The following is a 21006-nucleotide window of genomic DNA, read 5'->3' as shown; positions in this document are numbered from 1 at the left end:
GGGTGCCTGACAGTGGGGCGAGGGATCCTGCCAAAGAAGCGGGTGACGTGACTCTCCAGTGGGCAAAGAGCACCATATACAGAACAGCGGCCCTTGTAGGAGATATAGTAATGGCACACTATAGTTTTCCTGGAAGGCTTAGGTAAGATTATGAAACAAGCTGTTAGGTGTCGGCACAGGTGAAATCAGCCAGAGCTTTCCTGGAGGGTATGGTGATGAACCCTGATTGATTCAGGGACTTGAGTTCTTTAGAAGTATTCCATGGGGGGCGCTCATATGGGATGTGTAAGGGTGAGGACCTTCATTGTTTGGGCTGAGGTTCGAACCCGGATTAGAGGAGGCTGGGATCGTTAGAGGTTTAGTTCTGTTGCTATTGATGGTGGTTGTTTTCTGGCTTTGTCTCTCCGCTTTTCGTTTTCCCTCATGTTTGATCTTTCTCTGAGGCTAAAAACGCATCCTAAGAGGTGATTGAGTGTGTATGTTTACAATTAAACAGAGTTAGTTGAACTTGTGATGTAAACTGGGGTACTCAGTTGCAATATAATATAGGGGCTTGTTGGAGGGTATAAACCATTCACATTCTCCATCTTGTTGCTAACAATTAACCTAAACATACAACAACATTGTACATCTCATCCACCATTAAAACGGTGATCTCCCAACATTCTTATTCTTTACATAGAATGCCTTCTAAAATCCATTCACATGTTTTCAATTATATTTACAAAATCCCCAATTTCACTTAATAGCTCTTTGCAAAGTTCACCTTACTTCTTTCAGATTCACTCTGATCAGAGCATAGTAATAAAAAAACTAAGTTGTCCTCCTAAAAATCTCTCAACAAGGATAGTCATGTGCCTGCTGGTGAGGCATTCTCCTGCACCTGCTCACCACATGACACAAGCGAGGTCCAACATCCTCATCCCACAACCTACAAATAAACTAGATTAATACCAAGATACCTGCATCACTTCTACTCATTGTACAGGTACACATCTTAACTTTTATGCATTCTCTACATTTCCTATTAAACTGCTGAAGGTTCAAATAATTGGAAATTGTATTTTTTTTTAACTAAACCAGCTTTTTCTAGGTACTTTTCGTACTTGGTGCATAATATAGGTCTTCCTTCCATGCAGCTATGTGTTATTTAAACTTTACCTCTTAAATGTAAAATAAGTTTTATTTGGTCAACACAGGAAAAACTTATATGTCCAGTCATCTTTGGAATTCCATGCAATCGAAGATTTTCACTCATGTATTTGTGAAATGACATATAACAAACAAATGATTTCAGATAAAATAGGAATTCCAGTCTTTAATGCAAAGTGATAAATGCCTACTGCACCTAAACAGTGTGTGCCTTGTATCCTCAAGTAAGGTGTTATGTCAGTGGTGGTGCTACGACAGCGGGAAAGTTCTTACCAAACACTTCGGAGGGGTTCAGAAGCTCAAGCAGGCGGCCTCCATGCTTGGTCTCATACGTAGCAAAGCCTCCATCTGAGTTCTTCATACTCAATAACTGCAAGTGAGAGGAAGAGACAGAGGGTGTGAAGATGCAGGAAATAGGGCAACACAAAAATTGCACATGCATAAAATCTCAAACAGGGAGAAGTCCTGCCTTCAAGTGGTGTCCTATCCCAGAGCGCCCCACTTATACGACTCTTGTTTCTGCCCCACTGCACTGTCTACCTGCCTTACTCCAGATATACTTCCATCATTCCTCCCCTAAATCTGTCAGCATAGCTGTGTCCACTGCTCCCACATCTACCATCAATACCTGTTCCACAAACTTTACCACATATCTGCCTGCCAGGGCCACAATACAGCCTGGCACACCTAGACATTTGCCTGCATCGTCAAAAGATGGAAGCAAAATTTCTTCTTCCAAGGAAACATATAGTAGCATAAATGCTAGGTCCAGCGATGCCACTGCTAATCTTTCATAACAGCTGGCTATAACCTCTGCACAAACCTAACCTCCAGCTCCCTAAACCTGTTACCACAGCCGACCTCTGTATCTATCGTATTTTCTGTGCATTTTTCCATATAGATATATTTAAGGGGCAGATCCCCCAAGAAACCTCAATGTTATGGCCTTCAGTGACTGCTGCTGGTGGTGACTTGTCCAGTGCATGACAGTGTGACCGAAGTGTCTGCCAAGCCACAAAAGTGCAAAATGAAGATATTTAGATATGTTCCTAGCAAAACTCTCAAAAGATTCTCTACGAGACTTATTGTTTCCTGATTACTAACTATCTGAGGGAAGGAATTAAATATCTAGACCTACCCCTGGACCCTTCTACAAAGGCTGTGTGTTAATCTCATCTTCAATGCCCAAGCAAGGAAAGAAGATCTCTAGACTAACCCCTGCAGTGTCATGCCTCCAGGGGTCTGAAGAGCATCCTCTGATTGCCAACAATAGGGAAGAACCTTTCTCGCTCCACCCTTCTGAAGCTTCCACGATGTACTCACCACATTGACGGCGTCAAACAGACGATTGTTGGGAATGTGATCTGTTATAAATGGGCACATTTCCTGTAGCAGCATCACAGCTTTGAGGCCCTCAGCAGTGCAGTCAGCAACGATCCAGCCACAGTCCCGGGTGCTAAAGGGGAATCCTCCCTGTAAGAATGCAAGGCACACTGAGGCAAGGACGAGAAGTAGTTTGTGTTTGGGCAGCCAGGGATTAACAAACGCTAATCAAATTTAGAGGAAAATAACCGAATGGGAAGAGGGGGTGGTGGGGTTTGTTGAGAGGATAAAGGAGGGGTTGACAAGGAGATAAAGACAGACTGCGAAAAAGGGCTGTAGTGGTGATAGGGAAACTGCAGAAAGGAGAGGGACTACACCTGAGGGAGTTTGAGTAGAATGTGGGGAGGGTTTGAGAACTAGGACAATGTGCTAATGGAAGCAAAAGGGACGGATACAGAAATGGTGAAATTGCAGGAACCGAAAAGCCCAAGACATACCTTATTCATTTGTCGATAATACTTCTGATAGTCAGGAGGATTGTCAGGTATCTGGAAAAAATAAAATGGGAAAATTGTAAAATAGGTACCAAGAAGAATTACTGATCAATAACACTGATTTTACATCTTGAAATGTTTCAGAACTTGACACCCTTTGAATTCTTCTGCCACGGTGTGACTGGATAAAGAAGAGTTTTTTAAAAACATCAAATATCTGATTACCAATAGCAAATGTCTAATCAGATGACAACATTGACACCAGAATCAAATTAGCTTCTACATTATCTTGAGAGCCTTTCTGGAGCGTTTTCTTTTAAAGCATAGTGATATTTTAGCGAGCATCTTCTCCTCTATTGGGGACGGTGGCCTGGATGCAGTGTTATTCGGATTCATGACAGGTACCAATTTACAAAACTCTGTGTTACAAGTCATCTGCAGATCAGATCTTTCAAATATTAACACGTTTTGCATCAAGTTGCAAGTGGTATGCTTCAAAACAGGTGAGAAAGAGGTAAAATCAGGTATGGGTCCAGGATTCTGGCTCATGGAGGTGACATAATAGAGCAGGCAAAGCCAATGCAAGATTTGAACCAAAGGATAAAGATAAATGGGGGTTGTTCAGCTGTCAATGGTCTTGTTAGGGCCAGAAGAGTCATTGAGAAGAGCCTGGCCTATCCGGCCTGCCTGCTAATACTCTATAGACTATATAATCCCAACTAATCAGATATTTTAATTCTGCTTTGTCGATTTAAGTGTCTTCTTTAATAGTGCAACTGTGTCATGCAAAAATATTTACGAAGAAGCACGTGCCACCATTGCACATTTCTGCCAATATTAGAGTTACAAGATCTGGGTCCTTTTGCATGCTCTGGGAGAAGGAATCCCACACACTCATTTGTGCAGGGGAGTCAGCTGCAGCAACGCTCAGAATGCCCATGCAGAAAACAATTCTTGCACAGACCAAGAGATGATGAGCAAAATGATCCTGGACCTCACTGCAAAGACAGAGAGGGAAATTGGATGGTTTTAAGGCCAACTGAATGCACGTTGATGCAAGGGACTAATTAGCAATACTCTGCTGATACCCCAGAACATGATCTTAATTGTTTTTTAATACTATTCGGAAAACAGATATAGGATGTACGAAAATTACCAGGTTTTGGAAACCTAACTATGACCCACAAAGCAAAAGAAAGGCATAGGATGAAGAAGAAATGTACCTCACTTTTACTTCTTCCACAATACCAGTATAGCATGTAGTTGGTAGAAAGCCAGAATGCAATTTCAATCTCAAAAACTGATGTTAAGAGGTACGATTCACAAAAAAAAAAAATCTCCACAGACAGGTTTACTCCTTTATTTGGTACTAGCAGCCCGTCCCAACGTTGTCCGGGTAGGCTTTGCGAGAGTACTCAGCAGCATCGTCGCTCCTCCCCCACCAGCCTCGCCGCTCCTCCCCGCCGCGAAAAAATCCCAATCGTAAACTTCTCACCAACATCACGCATTTTAAAATCTGTGCAAAATGGAGTTTATGTGAAAGTAGAGCAGAAACATCGTCACAAACCACGTCCATTCAGGATATTGAGTTCAGCCAGTACTGCGTGACAGAAAACACGTGCACACAACACACAGCTACGATTTCCGTGAACCACGGCCCACTGGCTTCTTCGGATCCTAACTTCGCTCCATGAGAACCCCACATATTTCCCAGCTGCCTGTCATACTGCGGTGTGCATATGATCGGATGGAGGGAGCCGGGCTGCCTCCTGGGCAGATAGTGTGTGTTTGATTACAGCCGTTCAAGTTCACACCGTGGGCTTAAATGATGCCTTTTTGAAACCCAAGTCCCCTCAAGTTACACCCTGAAGGAGCTTAGGTGTACCAGCTATTGGACAATGTGCAGCCTGCAGGCCGCTGCAGCGATTGACTCCACATCCTCATAACGCATGGGTTTCCTTTCAAACATTTAGCGCGACAGTACTGACACGCATCGCCGCTCCTCCCCCACCAGCATCGCCGCTCCTCCCCGCCGCTCTTCCCCGCGCTGGGCACTCCAGCTATTGGAAAATGTGCAGCCTGCAGCCCGCTGCAGCGAATGACTCCACAGCCTCATAACGCATGGGTTTCCTTTCAAACATTTAGCGCGACAGTACTGACCCTTATCGCCGCTCCTCCCCGCGCTGGGCACTCCCATCAGCTGGGCACTTGTGTCAGTCCCGCGCTCCTTCCAGCGCTCTGTCCACACACATAACGCCGCGTTTACGTAACGCCATTGCACCTCTGGAACGCCACGTACATATCACTGTATGCATACGCCCGGACTACTTTTCCCCTAACGTTCTTTCCCCCCCCCCTAAATGTATATGGTGTGGTGCTGTATAGCCTATGTCCATCTCCTGGACCTCCCCTTTCCAACACTGTATTGGGTGTTGTGATTGGTGGTGTACTTTTCGAGTTTACCCGCCTCAAAGGTTCCCAGTTCTCGCTTTATAATAGTAGTATAGATGAATGTATTTTTTAGTTTATTTTTAGAATTTACAAAACAAATCAGTACTTGTGGGAAGCGGTTACATTCACAGCTTTCTATGAGAATTTACATTTGTAAGCATTTATAAGTGTGTAAATGAGCATGGTGTATATGCATGCTTGCATAAATAGTCAGAAAAGGTTCATTTTCTTCCCTGTGGAGAAACCTCTTCCCCCACACTCCAACCAGTTTTGGCGACATTCTCTCCCCATTCCCATCAAGGGAACACATTTGCTCCCGTACATAACAGGAGTAAATCTAATGTATATAATGTGGGATGTAATTTGCAAAAATCTGAGGTAATATTATGCGTGTAAATCACTTTACAAATGTAAGTTCACATTTCGAGATCACAGATCAAACCAAAAGCACACTAAAGTTCAGGTAGTGTGTGAAAACAGCTTGTGAATTAGGCCTGAAAGACAACCTGTGAACCCCGCAACCACTGCTGTTGAATAGGTATTGGATGACAAGCCTCAGGTTCCCTTTTCCAGTCTCTAAATGATTAAAAGGGGTCACCATTTTTACACTAGGACTATGGTTGAGGATGTTTTTTCCCTTACCCAGGTTATGCTTTACAGTGGCTCCTCCTCAATCCATACATATTATACACAACAGCATAGTCCCATTATCTCTTCACTCACTTGTGTGATCCGGAAGAACTCATGGGCCTTCTTCAAACAGGAGGTGAATCCAGTCTGATCCTGAGCTCCTGCCTGTTACAAGGAAGAAGACATGGTAACCACAATGATATAAACAATTTGATGAAGGAAAGTGGCAGATGGAGACATGAGAGGAAAACATAAGAGTGGGAGAAAAGACAGCAAGAGATACAACTAGGGGTAAAATCAAGGATGGACACACGTGCAGATGACAGTGTGTGGAGCGAGGCGATGAATGGAAGAAGAAACAGCAGAGCACGGATATCAAACGTATCTCCAGGTCTCATCTGTGCCACATTTTCGGAAAAACCACTGACCATTTAAATGAGGTGTACTCACTGTAAAGAAAGCCACTGTAAATGGATATCACAAAAACGTAGCCTGGATCCAGGCCTCCTGGAATCATGGTGGACAGCCGACCAGCAAAGAGTAATCAAAAAGGAGGTTGGGAAGGACAGTGAGTAATAGAGACATGAATCCAGGAAGAATGCGAGTGATCCAAAAAGAAGGATGTAAAACTATGAAGTAGAGAGACAGAGAGAATGGCATGGAAGTTGGAGGAGGCAAATTGAAAAAGGAAAATCTCCAGCATTATTTTCAGGTCAAGGTTGTGGTAAAAATGATCCCCACAAGGGTCCCTGGTAAAGCAGACAGAGCATGAGGTAAGTTGCATGCTATCAGATGGGACCAGGTTATTTTGTGCGACAGTGTGGTGACTTTTGTGCATTTCTTGGTAGAGGATAAAAGGACGTACCGTGGGGATAGGTTAGGAATAGAAATAGGTGGATAATTGGAGGGAACAGGTGGGGTCTATAAATTGAGGAAGGAGTAAAGGACTAGTGTTGAGAACGTGAAACTATCATGATACACTAACTGGCCTGAAAAGAAGGAAGTACACAGACAAACACACATGTTTTTGAGTTTCTACTGCACCTCTAGAAAGGCTTGAGCTGCAAATGCTGTATCCCACAACTGGGAGCCATTGGTTCCCTGAAAAGCAAAAAAATGTAATACTCATGAAACAAGAGTGACAGACATGCATCAAGTACAGTGTAGCGAGTCACAGTGTTTAGTATCTACATCGAATTTACAAGTGTAAGGATACCATCCGGAGAAATGTACATCTGTGTATTCTTCAAATTTCTAAAATGCTCTTTCCTCCCTCCAACATCTATGGGTTGGCATAATCTGGAATAATTTAAGTATCTCAGTGATGCGCATTTTCCCGGATTTCCATTGTAGGTGTTTAAATTGCAAAAGTTACATTGTTAGCTGCTTTCTTGGCACTCATTCAGCTTGAACAATTTTAGCCCAGTGGCATTTGTGGATTGTTATGTAAAATCAATAAGGACTAGCTTATTTGTGAATTTACATAGACTCAAGACTGAAAGACAGGGTACAAACCCTTTTGTTTGTTCATGAAGCCCTCACCCACCAACCTGGTTGGTAGCATGCTTCATCATCAGGCCCACCCAGTGACACCAAGTGTGTCCCGGGTGTACTTGGACGCCAGAATACAGCGGAGCAGGTATGTTTCTGAGTGTGCAGTGTAGTGATGGGAAGGTGAAAGTTTAAACGCTATACAGTGATCCCAGTACCCAAGGGTAAATTATATTTTAATAACTGGGTCACTGTTAGCAATAAAAAAAAGGCTGTTGGATGTTATAGGAGTGTTAATTAGGGTCTCCTACATCCAGGTGTGGTCTACATGTTTCAGCCAGGCCTTTATGATTAAAATTGGCTTTCCTCAGGACCAAAGTGTGTAGGTGCAAATTACTTAATTTTAAGTGATTGTGTAATTTTTAAAATGTGTAGCACTCGCTAAGGTGCTTTACATGTGTGAGGGGGATTCCCTCTTAGAGCATTACTGGACATGTATGACAAAACACACATACAGGAGAGAGTCTTAGTATGGTAACATGTTCACAAAACAGTTTGAATGCCGATATCTATTGTGCTGTGTAGACGATAAATAAGCGGCAAATGATGTAGCCATATTGGTGGTATGACTAAGGTGAAAGTTATCATATATACATGAAGTTTTGTGGTGGGCTAAACATCGTAAGCGCATCAACTCAAAAAAACGGTTCTTCCATTGCAATGCATGAGGGGCTACTTTACATCTGAGCAGTACACTCAATCATTAGGCTGGTTGTTACATTCAATTATCAATTATGTACCCCCTATTTGCATTCTATACAGAAAACAATGTTTTTTGCTACTTTTTCCAGCACTGGCTAAGTCAATGTTTGCACTTTTTTTTTTGTTCGAAGAAGCCTTTGCAGTCACCAGGTAGGGGACTCCTCCTTTTGGTAATAATACACATGGGAATCGACTCCATCCTTAGATTGTCTTGCCATAGAGGTGATGGAGTTAGTGAGAGTAGAAAGTGATGTCTATGTATAGTGTATCCAAGTAAGATAATACTGTAACAGGTAAAGGTACCCGGGGAGGCGGGTGGGTGCATATGAATCTACAGCTCTATATGCCAAGAAAAGATGCATACTGGGTAAGTAGCATTTTCTGTTCGAGGCATATGAGCTGTAGATCATATGCGTTAGCATAGACTATATAGCAGTTCTTTCCCATGTGGTGGCTAACCTGTATCTGTTGCAGTGGTCTGAAATAGTGTTCTTAAAACAGCCTGGCCCACACTAGTTTGTTGTTTTGCTAACACATCTACACAGTAGTGTTTTGTGAATGTGTGTGGTGTAGACCATGTTGCAGCCTTGCAAATGTCATTTAAGGGTATGTTTCCTAAAAATGCCATGGAAGCCCCTATCTTGTGTGTGGAATGTGCTTTAGGGGGAACTGTTAAGGTGTTTGGCTTTAAGGTAGCATATCTGTATGCCCTTAACTATCCAGCGTGCAATTCCGGTTTTTGAAATGAGGTTGCCCTTATGTGGTGGTGAGAAAGCAACGAAGAGTTGTTTTGTTTTGTTTGGTTCTTTCAATGTAAAAAAGTATTGCTCTTTTTACATCTAATGTGTGAAGAGCATGTTCTGCTGCTGAGTCGGGTTGAAGAAAAAAAGACGGGTAACTCAACAGACTGGTTGAGATGAAAAGCAGGAATGACTTTGGGTAAAAATGTTGGGTTAGTCCTAAGAACAACTTTATTTTGGTGAATTTGTAAAAATGGTTCTTGTATGGTTAGTGCCTGGAGCTCACCAACTCTCCTAAGAGATGTAATGGCTATAAGGAAGGCTACTTTCCAAGTTAGAAATTGTAATTCGCATATGTGCATAGGCTCAAATGGTGGGCCCATGAGTCTTGTAAAGACTATATTAAGATACCACACGGGAGAAGGTGAAAGTCTAGGAAGAATGATTCTTTTGAGTCCTTCCATAAAGGCTTTGATAGCGCGTACTCGAAACAAAGACAAGTGTTGTCTGTTTTGTAGGTAAGCTGCTATAGCGGCAAGTGTAATCGTATAGATGTATATGCTAAGTTAGCACGTTGTAGGTGTAACAGATAGCAAATTATGTTTCGAGTTGAGGCATCAAACAGATTGATTTGGTTTTTCGTACAACAAATTGCAAATCGTTTCCATTTTGCTGCATAGCACGCTCTTGTGGTAGGACATCTGGCCTCTTTAACCCCTTCCATGCTCGTGACGGAACCATTCCATCATGAGTCACGGTTGGACTGTGCTGATGACGAATGGTTCCGTCACGACCACGCCCGCGACTGGAATGTCCAGCACAGGGCAGGAATTCCTGCCGCACGCAAGCGGGTAATGACGGTCATGCAGTCTGATGGGAGGTTAAGGTAGCCAAATTCTAAGACTTCAGGTGCCAGTTCGTAAGGTTGAGTTGACTTTGATCTGGATGTCTTATCTCTCCATGGTTTTGAGTGAGAAGCTTGGGGGAGAGGTGTAACTTTTGATGAGGAACTATTGATAGATCCAACAGGGTTGTGAACCATGGTTGTCGAGCCCATGTAGGAGCAACTAGGATCCTTGTGAGGGATTGCTGAGTGAGCTTCCAAACCACTAATGGAATTAGTGGGAGAGGTGGAAAAGCGTAAGCAAATTTCCCTTATCAATTCATCCATAGCGCATTGCCTTTGGACAATGGGTGTGGATACCTGGACGCAAAGTTTGAGCATTTTGCGTTGTGGTGTGTGGCAAACAGATCTATTTCTGGGTAGCCCTCACATTTGGAAGAATGGGAGGAGTACTTGGGGATGTAGTTCCCATTCGTGGATCTGTTGTCTCTGACGACTGAGTAGATCTGCAATCTGATTGCCTACTCCTGGGAGATGTTGTGCAAGGAGGAATATGTTTTGAGGAATGGCCCACCTCCAAATGCTTTGAGCTAGGTGTGAAAGTTGTGAAGAGTGTGTCCCTCCCTGTTTTTGTATGTAGTACATTGCTGTCATGTTGTCTGTACGAACTAGGACAGCTTTGCCTACTAGATGTGTCTGAAAAGCTTTCAGTGCTGAAAAAATTGCAAGCAGCTCCAGATGGTTTATGTGGGGCTGTTTTTGTTGTAAAGTCCACATATCCTGAATGCTATGTATTTGAAGATGAGCTCCCCAACCAGTAAGGAAAGCGTCTGCTGTTAGTACTATCTCTAACCGGATCGAAGAATGACCGCCCCTTGGAAAGGTTTTGTGCATTCCACCACTGCAGGGAGCGATGAGTGCAGCTGTCCACCAACACCAGATTGTTTAAGTGACCTTGAGCCTGGTTCCACTGACTGACTAAGCCTTCCTGTAGGGGACGCATTTGGAGTCTTGTGTAAGGAACAATTAGAATGCAAGATGCCATCATTCCGATCAACTGCATAAATACTCAGGCTGGTAGTGAGTGTTGCAGTTGAAATTGTGAGACCAGGGTTTGCATGTTGCGTATTCGGACTGGGTTGGGGTACGCTAGAGCTTTGCGGGTGTCTATTCTAGCTCCTAGATACACTTGCGTGTTGGAGGGTTGCAGATGAGACTTGGTGAGGCTCACAGTGCATCCCAAGTCATGAAGTAGTTGAACTGTTTTCGGAGTGTGGTGTAGGCAGCTGTGTTGCAACTTGGCTTTTATTAGCCAGTCGTCTAAGTAATGTGTTGTCTTTTTAAATGAGCTGCGACTACTGCTAGACACTTGGTGAGATTCTTGATGCTGTAGTTACCCCGAATGGGAGGATCTTGAATTGATAATGTCCATCCACTACAAACCTGAGATATTTCCTGTGAGCTGGGTGAATGAGAATATGGAAGTAGGCATCCTTTAACTCTAGAGTGGAAAGAACGTCGTCTTGCTGAAACAATGGGAGCACCTGTTGAAGTGTGATCATGTAGAAGTGGTCTGATTGAATGTAGAGGTTTGGTTGTCTGAGGTCCAGTATGGGCCTGAGGGAGGAGTCTTTTTTTGGAATCAAAAAGTATAGGGAGTACACTCCCGTCCCTTGATGACGTAATGGGACCGGTTCTATTGCATGTTTGTCTAATAGAGAGATTACCTCTTGTTTTAGGAAGGTGAGATGTTCTGGTGACATTGCACGCTCTCTCAGAAGGATTGTTAGAGGAGTGCTGGTAAATTCCAGGCAATAACAATTTTGGATAATTTTTATTACCTACTTGTCTGATGTGATTGAATGCCAGACACGTAGGTACTGTGAGAGACGTCCCCCGACAAGAGTGGAATGATCGGGGTAGTGGAGGGAAGTCACTGTTGATTGGCAGGGGAAGTGCGGGTGGAGTTACCTCCGCCTCTTCCCTTGTTGTTATTTCCACTGTAACCTCCTCGAAAATAGCCTCTGGAAGAGTTAGATTGGTTGTTCCCGTTGTAAGAGGAGGGATTTTCTGACAACAGTGTCCCAGGATGCTTGTTTCCGGACCAGGGAAGAAATGGCTTGGCAGTTCGGACTGGACTGTTCCCATGAGGCACAGGGTCAGACTGTTTTGCATATGGCCATGCCTGAACTGGGGTGGTGGAGTGAGCTAAAGAATGATGATGGATTAAACCCAGATCCGTTGACTGGGGGTGAGTGTTCGATTTGCTCCATCGCTCCGGCCATCATCCCCTTTGGTATCACTTTGTTCGCCCCAAGTTGGCTGGGTATGCCCAGACCTGGGTCCCTTACTCACTTTGCCACTGGATTTAAGCTAGCCTGGCTGATGACTGTTAATTAGCCAGAAACTGGTCCCAGGATGCTTGTTTCTGGTCCAGGGAAGACATGGCTTGGCAGTTCGGGCTGGACTGTTCCCAGGAGGCACAGGGTCAAACTGATTTGCATATGGCCATGTCTTAACTGGGGTGGTATTGCTTTGTTCACCCTAAGTTGCAGGGTATGCCCAGACGTGGGTCCCTTGCTCACTTTGCCACTGGATTCAAGCTAGCCTGGGTGATGACGGCTGATTAGCCAGAACCCGGTCCCAGGATACTGGTTTCCGGTCCAGGGAAGACGTGGCTTGACTGTTCCCATGAGGCACAGGGTCAGACTGATTTGCCTATGGCCTTGTCTGAACTGGGGTGATGGAGTGAGCTAAAGAATGATGATGGATTAAACCCAGATCAGTTGACTGGTGGTGTGTGTTTGATTTGCTTCAATGCTCCGTCCATCATCCCCTTTGGTATGTCAGTGAGGGTAAGCCGGACGCTCTTCAAGCCTCCCAACGTCTATGTCCTGTTCCTTCAGTGAGGGTAACACTAATCTAGTGTGTTCACCTGCGACATTTCTACATCTGCACACTGTCTGGTGAAGAAGTGTGCTTTTACATGTATGCGCCAGCTAAGCTGTTTCTGAACAAGACTATCTCGAAGTGTCCTACTCTGTTCTACAATCCTATCTACCGCTTAGATTTCATTTGAATAAGCAAGTCGGATGTTATTTGCCTGCCTGATTTTGTGTTCCCTGTGGAGTGAAGTGCCTTTCTGCACAGAGCTATGCTGCACCTAGCTTTGACTCAATGTTCAGTCCCACAATCTGCGTGTCATGTAGACAGGCTGCAACAGTGGTAATTGACCAGTAATGGTCTGCGACTTTTATACAAGGTGAGACAGTGGGTGTTTTATACATTGTGTGGTCTCCGGGAACTATAGAAGAGGATTTCCTAATATGAAGCGCGCTGTGGATTATATGACTGCACTGAGGATGACTTGTGAGATGAGCAATGTTGGGGTCTGTGATTTTTGGCTCAGAGACATCAAGACTTTGTGGAGTTAACCCAACTGTCTCTGGTTGTTTTTACCCTATGACACATCCAGACCTGCAGTTTTAGCAACCGCCGTGTTGTCTTTTAAAGTATGTCACATGAATTTGCATCAGAAAGCGTGCTCACCTCGACCTTCACCATTGTGCCGGTGACGTTCCTTCTTCTGCCTTCCGCTGTTTTCTGTTCCCGCATGCACTAGCGTGCCGTGAGCCATCCTACACAATGTGTACAGCGTGCCGCCATCTTTTGTTTGGCCGGTACTGCTGTTGTCTACAAGGTTTAGTCCTTGTTATGCCAACCAGGTATTTTTTTGACAAAGTAAATATTTGGCAAGATTCGATGGAGTTTGGGACAATGCTTCTCAGGGCTCGACAAATCCACTCGACCGCTCGCATTTGCGAGGTAAATTTTATGAGGTCGAGCTATTTTTTAGGTCCTACCCGCCCTTTCTGGTGAGTAGGAAAACAAACTAACTTTTGTCCTCAGTCTTTGAAAACGGAGCAAATGTGACAAGATAACAAGATTTAAATGCCTTTTTGTTGCTCACAAAGCAAATGAGCAATAAAGATGCCTTTAAATCTTGTTATCTTGTCACATTTGCTCCTCTTTCAGAGACGGAGGTCAAGTAGGTTACTGTTAGGTCGAGGAGTTTTTGGAAAGTACTAGACCTGCAGGACTAGTACCATTTTTCAGATTTCTCGAGCCCTGCTTTTTTCCTGTCACCACAGCATGTACCCACGTGAAGTCAACTTCAGGTATTGTTTTCCTTATCAGCAGTTCCATTTATCTAGTCTTCAAGATGGAACCAGGCATATTTTCTGACAGTGAACTACCGCGGGGATCTCTTTGTCATCTACGGACTGACACTGTCGAACTACCATGGGGATCTCTTCGTCATCTTCTTTTTGTGTTCTTTTTGCCTTAACGCTACTTGAAGACGCAAGAACTACTCTTAATTCATTCTGCAACATACTATGGTTACTATTGCTCGTTTATTAACGTACACTTTATGTTACTTTACAAGTGGGTTGTACACCACTCACGCTCCTCAAGTGAGGAATCGCTCACCAACGCCGTTAAAAATGTTTTACAGTTCGCTTCATAAGTGTTCTATATGTGCATTAAGTTTTTTTTATACATTTTGCAAAGACATATCACATGTGCATTGTTTTTGCCATGAGTTTCCCTACACTGGGATTGCAGTGGGTGTTAGTACCATCTGCTTGTTGTACATTTATACAATTTTCACTGTGCACAATATTTTAGTTGTCCCTTCTTACAGGGGATCTATGCAATGGTTTTAGTCCGTTCTGCATCCATGCAAGGGTTACAGTCCTGTTGCATATTTGTCTTTCTCTATAATCTAGAGATTGCTTACGGTTCTTACGCACACATGTCTAGTTGCCGCGTTCACACCCATATACACAAGGGTTACAGTCCTGTTGCGTATGTGTCTTTCTCTATAAACTAGAGACTGCTTATGGGTTCTTACCCACACATGTCTAGTTGCAGGGTTCACACCCATACACTTTTTCACATGCACACAATTTTTAGCCTTTCTATGCGAGGGTGTGAGTCCCTTTGCACCTGTTACGCATCTCCATACACTTTTTCACATGTGCACACTTTTTAGTCTTTCTATGCAAGGGTGTCAGTCCCTTTGCATCTGTTACGCATCTCCATCCCAAGAGATTCGTCATGGGTTCCCACCCATGCATTCGGGTTTACATATTTAGCTTGCGTTTTATACCCGTTTTGAGTGCATTTCATGCTTGCAATGCTAGGTATGTACTGTTTATATTGAATTTCTTTTGTGAAATATGCATTGTTATCTCTGTATTACAATCTTGTTGTATTGTAACGATAATAGTGTTTGGATGAGGAATATCCTCTTACTTTTCCTCATCTTCCCTGTTTCTTTCTTCATTTCTGTTTTCCTTCTGAGGTCTTCTTCTCATGTCTCTTGTGGATTCTGAGCTTTCCTCTGCTTTTCGGTCGTGTTTCCTTTCTCTGCATTCATCGCAGCCTGTAGACCTGTGTTCTGTTTGTTTTCCATTTTCAGCCTCCTTTCATTCCTGTTCTGGCCAGTGGGTGTGCTTTGGGGCAGTCTTTTGTGCTTCCTTTTCTCTTCTTCTTTGACGTTGTTATTTTTTCTTCTTTTCTGTTGTGTATAGAAGGGAGGATGGTTTTTGTTTCCTTTTTTCTGTGCTTCTCGATTTCGCTCTTGTTGCTCTTCTTTCGATGGTTTTATGGTTCTGTTTCCTCTGTGTTTTCTCTTTCTCAGTTCTTCTCCCTTGTTCTCTCATTGTTGTTTTTTCATTAAGAAGAAAGGGGGATATGTTGTATATTTAGTCCCATGTTATGCTTGCCCTCTCTGTGGAATCTTGATGTGATGTCACCTTACAGAATGTTGGGAGTCAAATAGCCACACTTGGCTGGACTGAGCAGCATGCTGGCTGCACCTGGTGGGGTCTCGCTGTGATCTTGTACCATCATGAATAAACCTCTTTGAATCACCTTAAACCTGCGTGGACTTCATCACTACAACATCCGAACCTGATGGCGGAAAAAAACTATCTGAGGATGGAGTTGATGCCCATGCGCACTATCACCAAAAGGAGGAGTCACCTACCTCGTGACTGCAAAGACTTATTCGAACAAAAACAAAGTGCTAACATCCGGACCCAACAACAGATGGCAATCTGTGCTAAAGCATATGATCTACAGCTCATATAGCTGAAACAAGTAGTTATCTAAAATGTAGCAGTGAAGGACCCACATAAACTGGATATGTTCCAAGAGAGACACAAGGTGGACAAGAAAAGACATTGAATAGGAAGCAGGCAAATAAGACTGACAGTTAAACCAACAAATGGTAAGCAGTAGGCGGGCTGCACACCCTCCTTTGTCCTTGGTAATACCACAATATGTCTTTCACAACCAGGCAGCTCTGCTGTCTGGTCGGCTCAACCTAAAAATGTAGTTGCCCGAATCTGAACAGTGGAAGGATACATGTTATCCAATCAAAAGGATGGTAAACAGGCTATGCTCCAGTTGAAGGACAAACAAAGAAGAGGAAGGAAAGTCATTGAATAAGAAGCAAATGCAGTGAGAAGAAAGCCAACCAAACGTAAAAGGTGGGTGGGCTCCGAGCCCACTGTCAGTTTTTGATGTGGTCCACAAGAGATCTTTCAACAAAAGAGAGCTCAATGCTGCCAGCAGATGAGACCCACATAGTGTGGGGACTTAGTCCACTCACATCCATCTCCAACTTATGTCTTACTAATCCCCTAATTTATTGATTTAGCCTCTGCTTGGCTATATCTAAAATTAATGCTTTTTAAGGTACTGCAGAGTATATATGTGCACAGTAAAGCGTATAAAGCATAAAGCGACAATGGTATTCAATGATAATTCCTGTTCCTTGTCGGGACAGAAGAGTTACCTGCATCTTCATGCCATCCAGTCCCAGCCTAGAAGAGAAAGGGATTGAAAATTATGACGATATGAGAAAGAAAACACTTGTCTCCTATGAGACTCAAAATTCTTGTTGGTGTGCGAAGATCACAAAATCATGTAAGAGCATGCCAATCATAGACTATAGGCTGCTGCAGTCAGTGATTAGTGAAACAGTGCAATTAACTTTATACCATTAGAAGTGGTGGCAATGTTACATTTGCTACACTGTTAGCTGTAATGAGTAAAAAGAGGGTAGCGAGGAAGGCATAAAAGAAGGGAGGAATGGAGTGGAGTGGGCTATCAAGAATCACCAAGAATCGACCACTTATGACAGCTGTCTTTTTTACTGTGTTCAGCGGCTTATTAAGTTAGTTGCTACGCTAATAGACTGTCGTAAACAAATCCGCATACTGTAATCACACGTTCTGCTACTGATTTTCCCCATCTCTGTTTCAGCTTGGATCGAGAATTTATGAGTCGAGCGTCAAAAGCAGAACTATGTTAGACAATGTCTCACTGATGTTTCCCTTGTTTTTTGTGTGCATTTTATACAGTATGAACTCGAGTCGAAAACATCAGGTATCGGAGCACTTTACATGAGCACCAGTTTCATTACAGAGGGACACATTCATTTTTGTTAGGCAGGCTAAGGATCTGAACTTCCTTCCTTGGAGAGGGGGTGGTTGTTGAGTGGTGGGAGGCCTGCGTATGAGCAAACGGTTTGTCGCCTTTAAACACGCGCAGGAGATGTTTGGGTTGGGTATGAGACAATTCTTTCAATATATTAGAATGGTTCAAACTGTGAAAGAAATATGGAAGTCCTTTCTTGAGGCCCTTAGAAGTCAATGGGGGGGGATGAAGGATATGTTGGATTTAGCTGGGTGGTGGAAGGTATTAACACAGCTGTATGCTGAGTTAGTGATGGACCAAGGGGGAGATAGGAAGAGGGTTTGTGAGAGGTGGAGTGAGGACTCCATAGAGCGATTGGAGGAAGGACTGTGCAAGAGTTTCTTCTAATGCATGATTTAAACTAATGCAATTTCATTTCCTCCACAGTACTTATTTCACCAAGAAATTCGATATTATTTATCCAGATAGACTTTATGAGTGTAGCAGATCCGGTACTGGGGGAGGCAGAAAAATCTCCATATTACATGGTCTTGACCACATCTAGGGAACTTCTGGGGGCGTAACTGAAAGCCTGAAGAGAGCTACAAGAATAGGGCTGAAAAAAGTCTATAAAGCAGTGCATGTTGGGAATATTCCTGGAAAATAAAGGTTATCGAATGAGGAATAGACTACCATCACTGGGTACAGTCCTGATGATGAGAAGAATGACAGTTCATTGGGCTAGTCTTAGAGTGCTGAGGCTGGATACATTGAAGGTAGTTCTCCTAGAGTGGTCACTGGCTGATGAGCAGCACATGAAACCGACTTGAAAAGATGATAAGGTAACAAAGGATGTGGCTGAATGGGTAGAGATGTCGACTAGATTGGGGGACCACCCTCCCCCCCCCGAGCAATCATCCACCTTGAAGAAGATATGGTTATGAGAATAAAAAGGTGGTCATTCTGTGAATGGTGAAGATGAAGGATGGTGATCGGACAATGGCTATGGTGGGGGGGAGGGGTACCATAAAAGATGGTATGATATATGGGATATAAAATGTACTACAATTGGATTTTCTGTGCTGATTTCTGTTACACTTGTTTAGCTGCTTTAAAAGAAAATGGAATTTAAAACAAAACTAATAAACAACTGCAAATGTGAATCTTTGAGACAAAATTACATTTCTTGCGTAAAAAGTCAAATCTCTGGACTTTGGCTGGAATGCCAATGAATGTGCAAAGTAAACATTCTTTCAAGTCCGCTCTGTTCACATTACACTCCATGAAAACATTTAAGGGTTTCTGCAATCCTCAGATTTACGGGCTGAGATTAAGAACTGATTAGCTCTTGAATTGAATGTGGAAATGCAGCTCTGATTTGTTTGTTTTGGTCTATTAAAATGACAATACCTCATTTGAAATCCATCTTTCACTTGGTCATAAGACAGATGCTTGCCCAAAGAAACATGACCATATTACTCCAGTGTTGAGAAATCTGCTTTTGTTGCCGCAAGAAACCAGAACAAAATTACTAATTTTCCTCACATTTAGAACTTTACACCTACAATAACTAGGCTACTTTTCATTCATCCTAATAGCTCTAAAGACCAGAAACACTTTGGAAGAAAGGTTTTACTTCAACAAGAAGCCAAGAAATTCAAGACCCGTATGACCCAAGCCTTCTCCAGAGCAGAACAAAACCCTTGGGAGATGGAGATAGAAATGAAGACAAATATACTAAGGTAACTTTCCCCAGTTCAGAAAAATATTCAAGATATTATTGCTCAACAATCACCTCATCTATCAGGATCCTCAAGAAAGTCTCTTAGATTTATTTCTATTTTTTCCAGTCTCCTACCCAAACTCCAATCATCTAAATTTGTTATATGTAAAACACATTTATACCTTCACAGTGATTTTCTGCTGCATTACATAAACTCTCATGAATCCATCTATAATTAAATCATACTAACAGTGCTATGGAAGCATAAATTATTTGATCTTGATGAAAAACTCTAGAGTCCTCTGTTCTTGGTATGGTAACCTACCCTTCTGTATATTTATACTTAGAGGTAATATTTGCTTTCATTGCTTTAAATAAGGTAAAAACAACTATGACACAAAATCACGATTGTGTATTATTTTCAAAGTCAGCTGCACACTTCTCTAATAATCCCTCCCTCATCTGACAACCAGCTTGCAAATAATGTATTTTTAAAATAAATGACCATGCAACCCAAGGAGGTGGTCTGACAGCTCAATCTGCATGAAGTTTAAAGTATTGTTACTCATGCCCAAAAATGATAGGTACAGGTTTCCACAAGCAATGCACATCCTATATATATCAGACGGGTACAAACACCTACCAAAGATAATCTGGTATCCTGGACACATGCTCCTGGAAAGCCGGAGAGGAAGGGCCCTCCACGTACCAACGTACCAGCATGTTGATGGTCTTTGAAATCTACTCCAAAAAGATCAAGTCAAACATGAACATCATACACTCAATAACAATAAACACATACTCTGAAAGGACATGCACAGAAGGAAGGAGAGCGAGACTATTGTTGTAGGTGTGAATTTTCTTATTAAGTCAATATGTCACATGAAATGGGAGAGGGTGAAAATTCACCTTCTTGCCTCAATGCTTAAGTATTTCAAAATGTGTACAAATAATTGTGCTGAATTCCTTGAAGTATTTAGTTCCACCCACAAAATGGCTGAGAGACTGCCAGAATGTCTGCAATCAGAATGGGGATATGGCAAAAAGCCGCAGACATCAAATGAGGAATCTGCCCATGCCATTTTTCATCTACTGCACAGTATATGAACTTAAGTTGATATACATTGTTATCTTTATAGTTTTAGGGCACACATAAACTTTGAGTATTCTTTTCAAACTTTAAAAAAAATTAAATAAACAGCACACCGTGAAGGTATCTATCTGCACGTATCTTCTTACTGAACAATTAATGCGAAGCTGCCTGATAACTTTGCATTTTTCATGCGCATTTCTACAATTTAGGTATATATGATTGCTTCATCCTTTCCACCACCTCTGCCCCATCCAGTGAGGTAACCATCTCTGCCAAATCAAGTGACTAGCATCAAGTAGCATTGAAAACGTATTTGCAATTAAATAATTGACTAAGAAAGCGTAGCAGGTTAGCTTCAATGAGCACCACTGCTATGATGCATTTCAGAAACACAAGCTTTGTTGTAGTAAACTCAACTCCAGTCCCAGATGGAGTGCATCACTGATGCCCCCTAGGTATGCTGAGACTCCCACAGCTCGATGGGAAAGACTTTTTCTTACTACTTCACATCTACAGACTACAACAAAATGTGGCAACAGCAGCTTTGCAAGTGCCAATAAAGGGATCTGACCTGTTCCTGGTATAGAAGGTTAAAATTTGGCATAGGTAAGGCTGCACAGTAAAGTACATGAGATGCTGTATTAGAATTAAGCAATATAAAACAATGGGGTAGCCCAGTTTAGTGCAGAACCTGGGGATAATATTATAAGCAATAAGTGGTTCTGCCACTCTTAGAAATCAAAAATATCTTCATACACTTGTGTCTCTCCAACCAGATGAGAACAGTCACTAAATGAAAGAGCGAATTACAC

The 21006-nt window shown here is 42.7% G+C and overlaps 1 protein-coding gene across 5 annotated transcripts in view; it reads right to left on the bottom strand.

Annotated features, from left to right (window-relative positions):
• The window catches only part of LOC144823165 (lanosterol synthase-like), a 171868-nt gene that overhangs the window by 59999 nt on the left and 90863 nt on the right, over window positions 1-21006 (bottom strand). For all 5 annotated transcript variants that reach the window (XM_078681444.1, XM_078681441.1, XM_078681442.1 and 2 more), the window contains exons 10-16: window positions 19745-19842; window positions 16756-16783; window positions 7095-7151; window positions 6144-6215; window positions 2973-3023; window positions 2476-2625; window positions 1426-1522 (exon numbers count right to left, since the gene is read on the bottom strand). In XM_078681444.1, coding sequence (XP_078537570.1) covers window positions 1426-1522; window positions 2476-2625; window positions 2973-3023; window positions 6144-6215; window positions 7095-7151; window positions 16756-16783; window positions 19745-19842 — 553 coding nt within the window. The remainder of the gene's footprint in view (window positions 1-1425; window positions 1523-2475; window positions 2626-2972; window positions 3024-6143; window positions 6216-7094; window positions 7152-16755; window positions 16784-19744; window positions 19843-21006) is intronic.

Source organism: Lissotriton helveticus, chromosome 3_1, assembly GCF_964261635.1.
Source record: "Lissotriton helveticus chromosome 3_1, aLisHel1.1, whole genome shotgun sequence".
NCBI classification, from domain to species: Eukaryota; Metazoa; Chordata; class Amphibia; order Caudata; family Salamandridae; genus Lissotriton; species Lissotriton helveticus.
The sequence above is the reverse complement of the archived record's forward strand: the minus strand, read 5'-3'. Positions and strand labels throughout refer to the sequence as shown.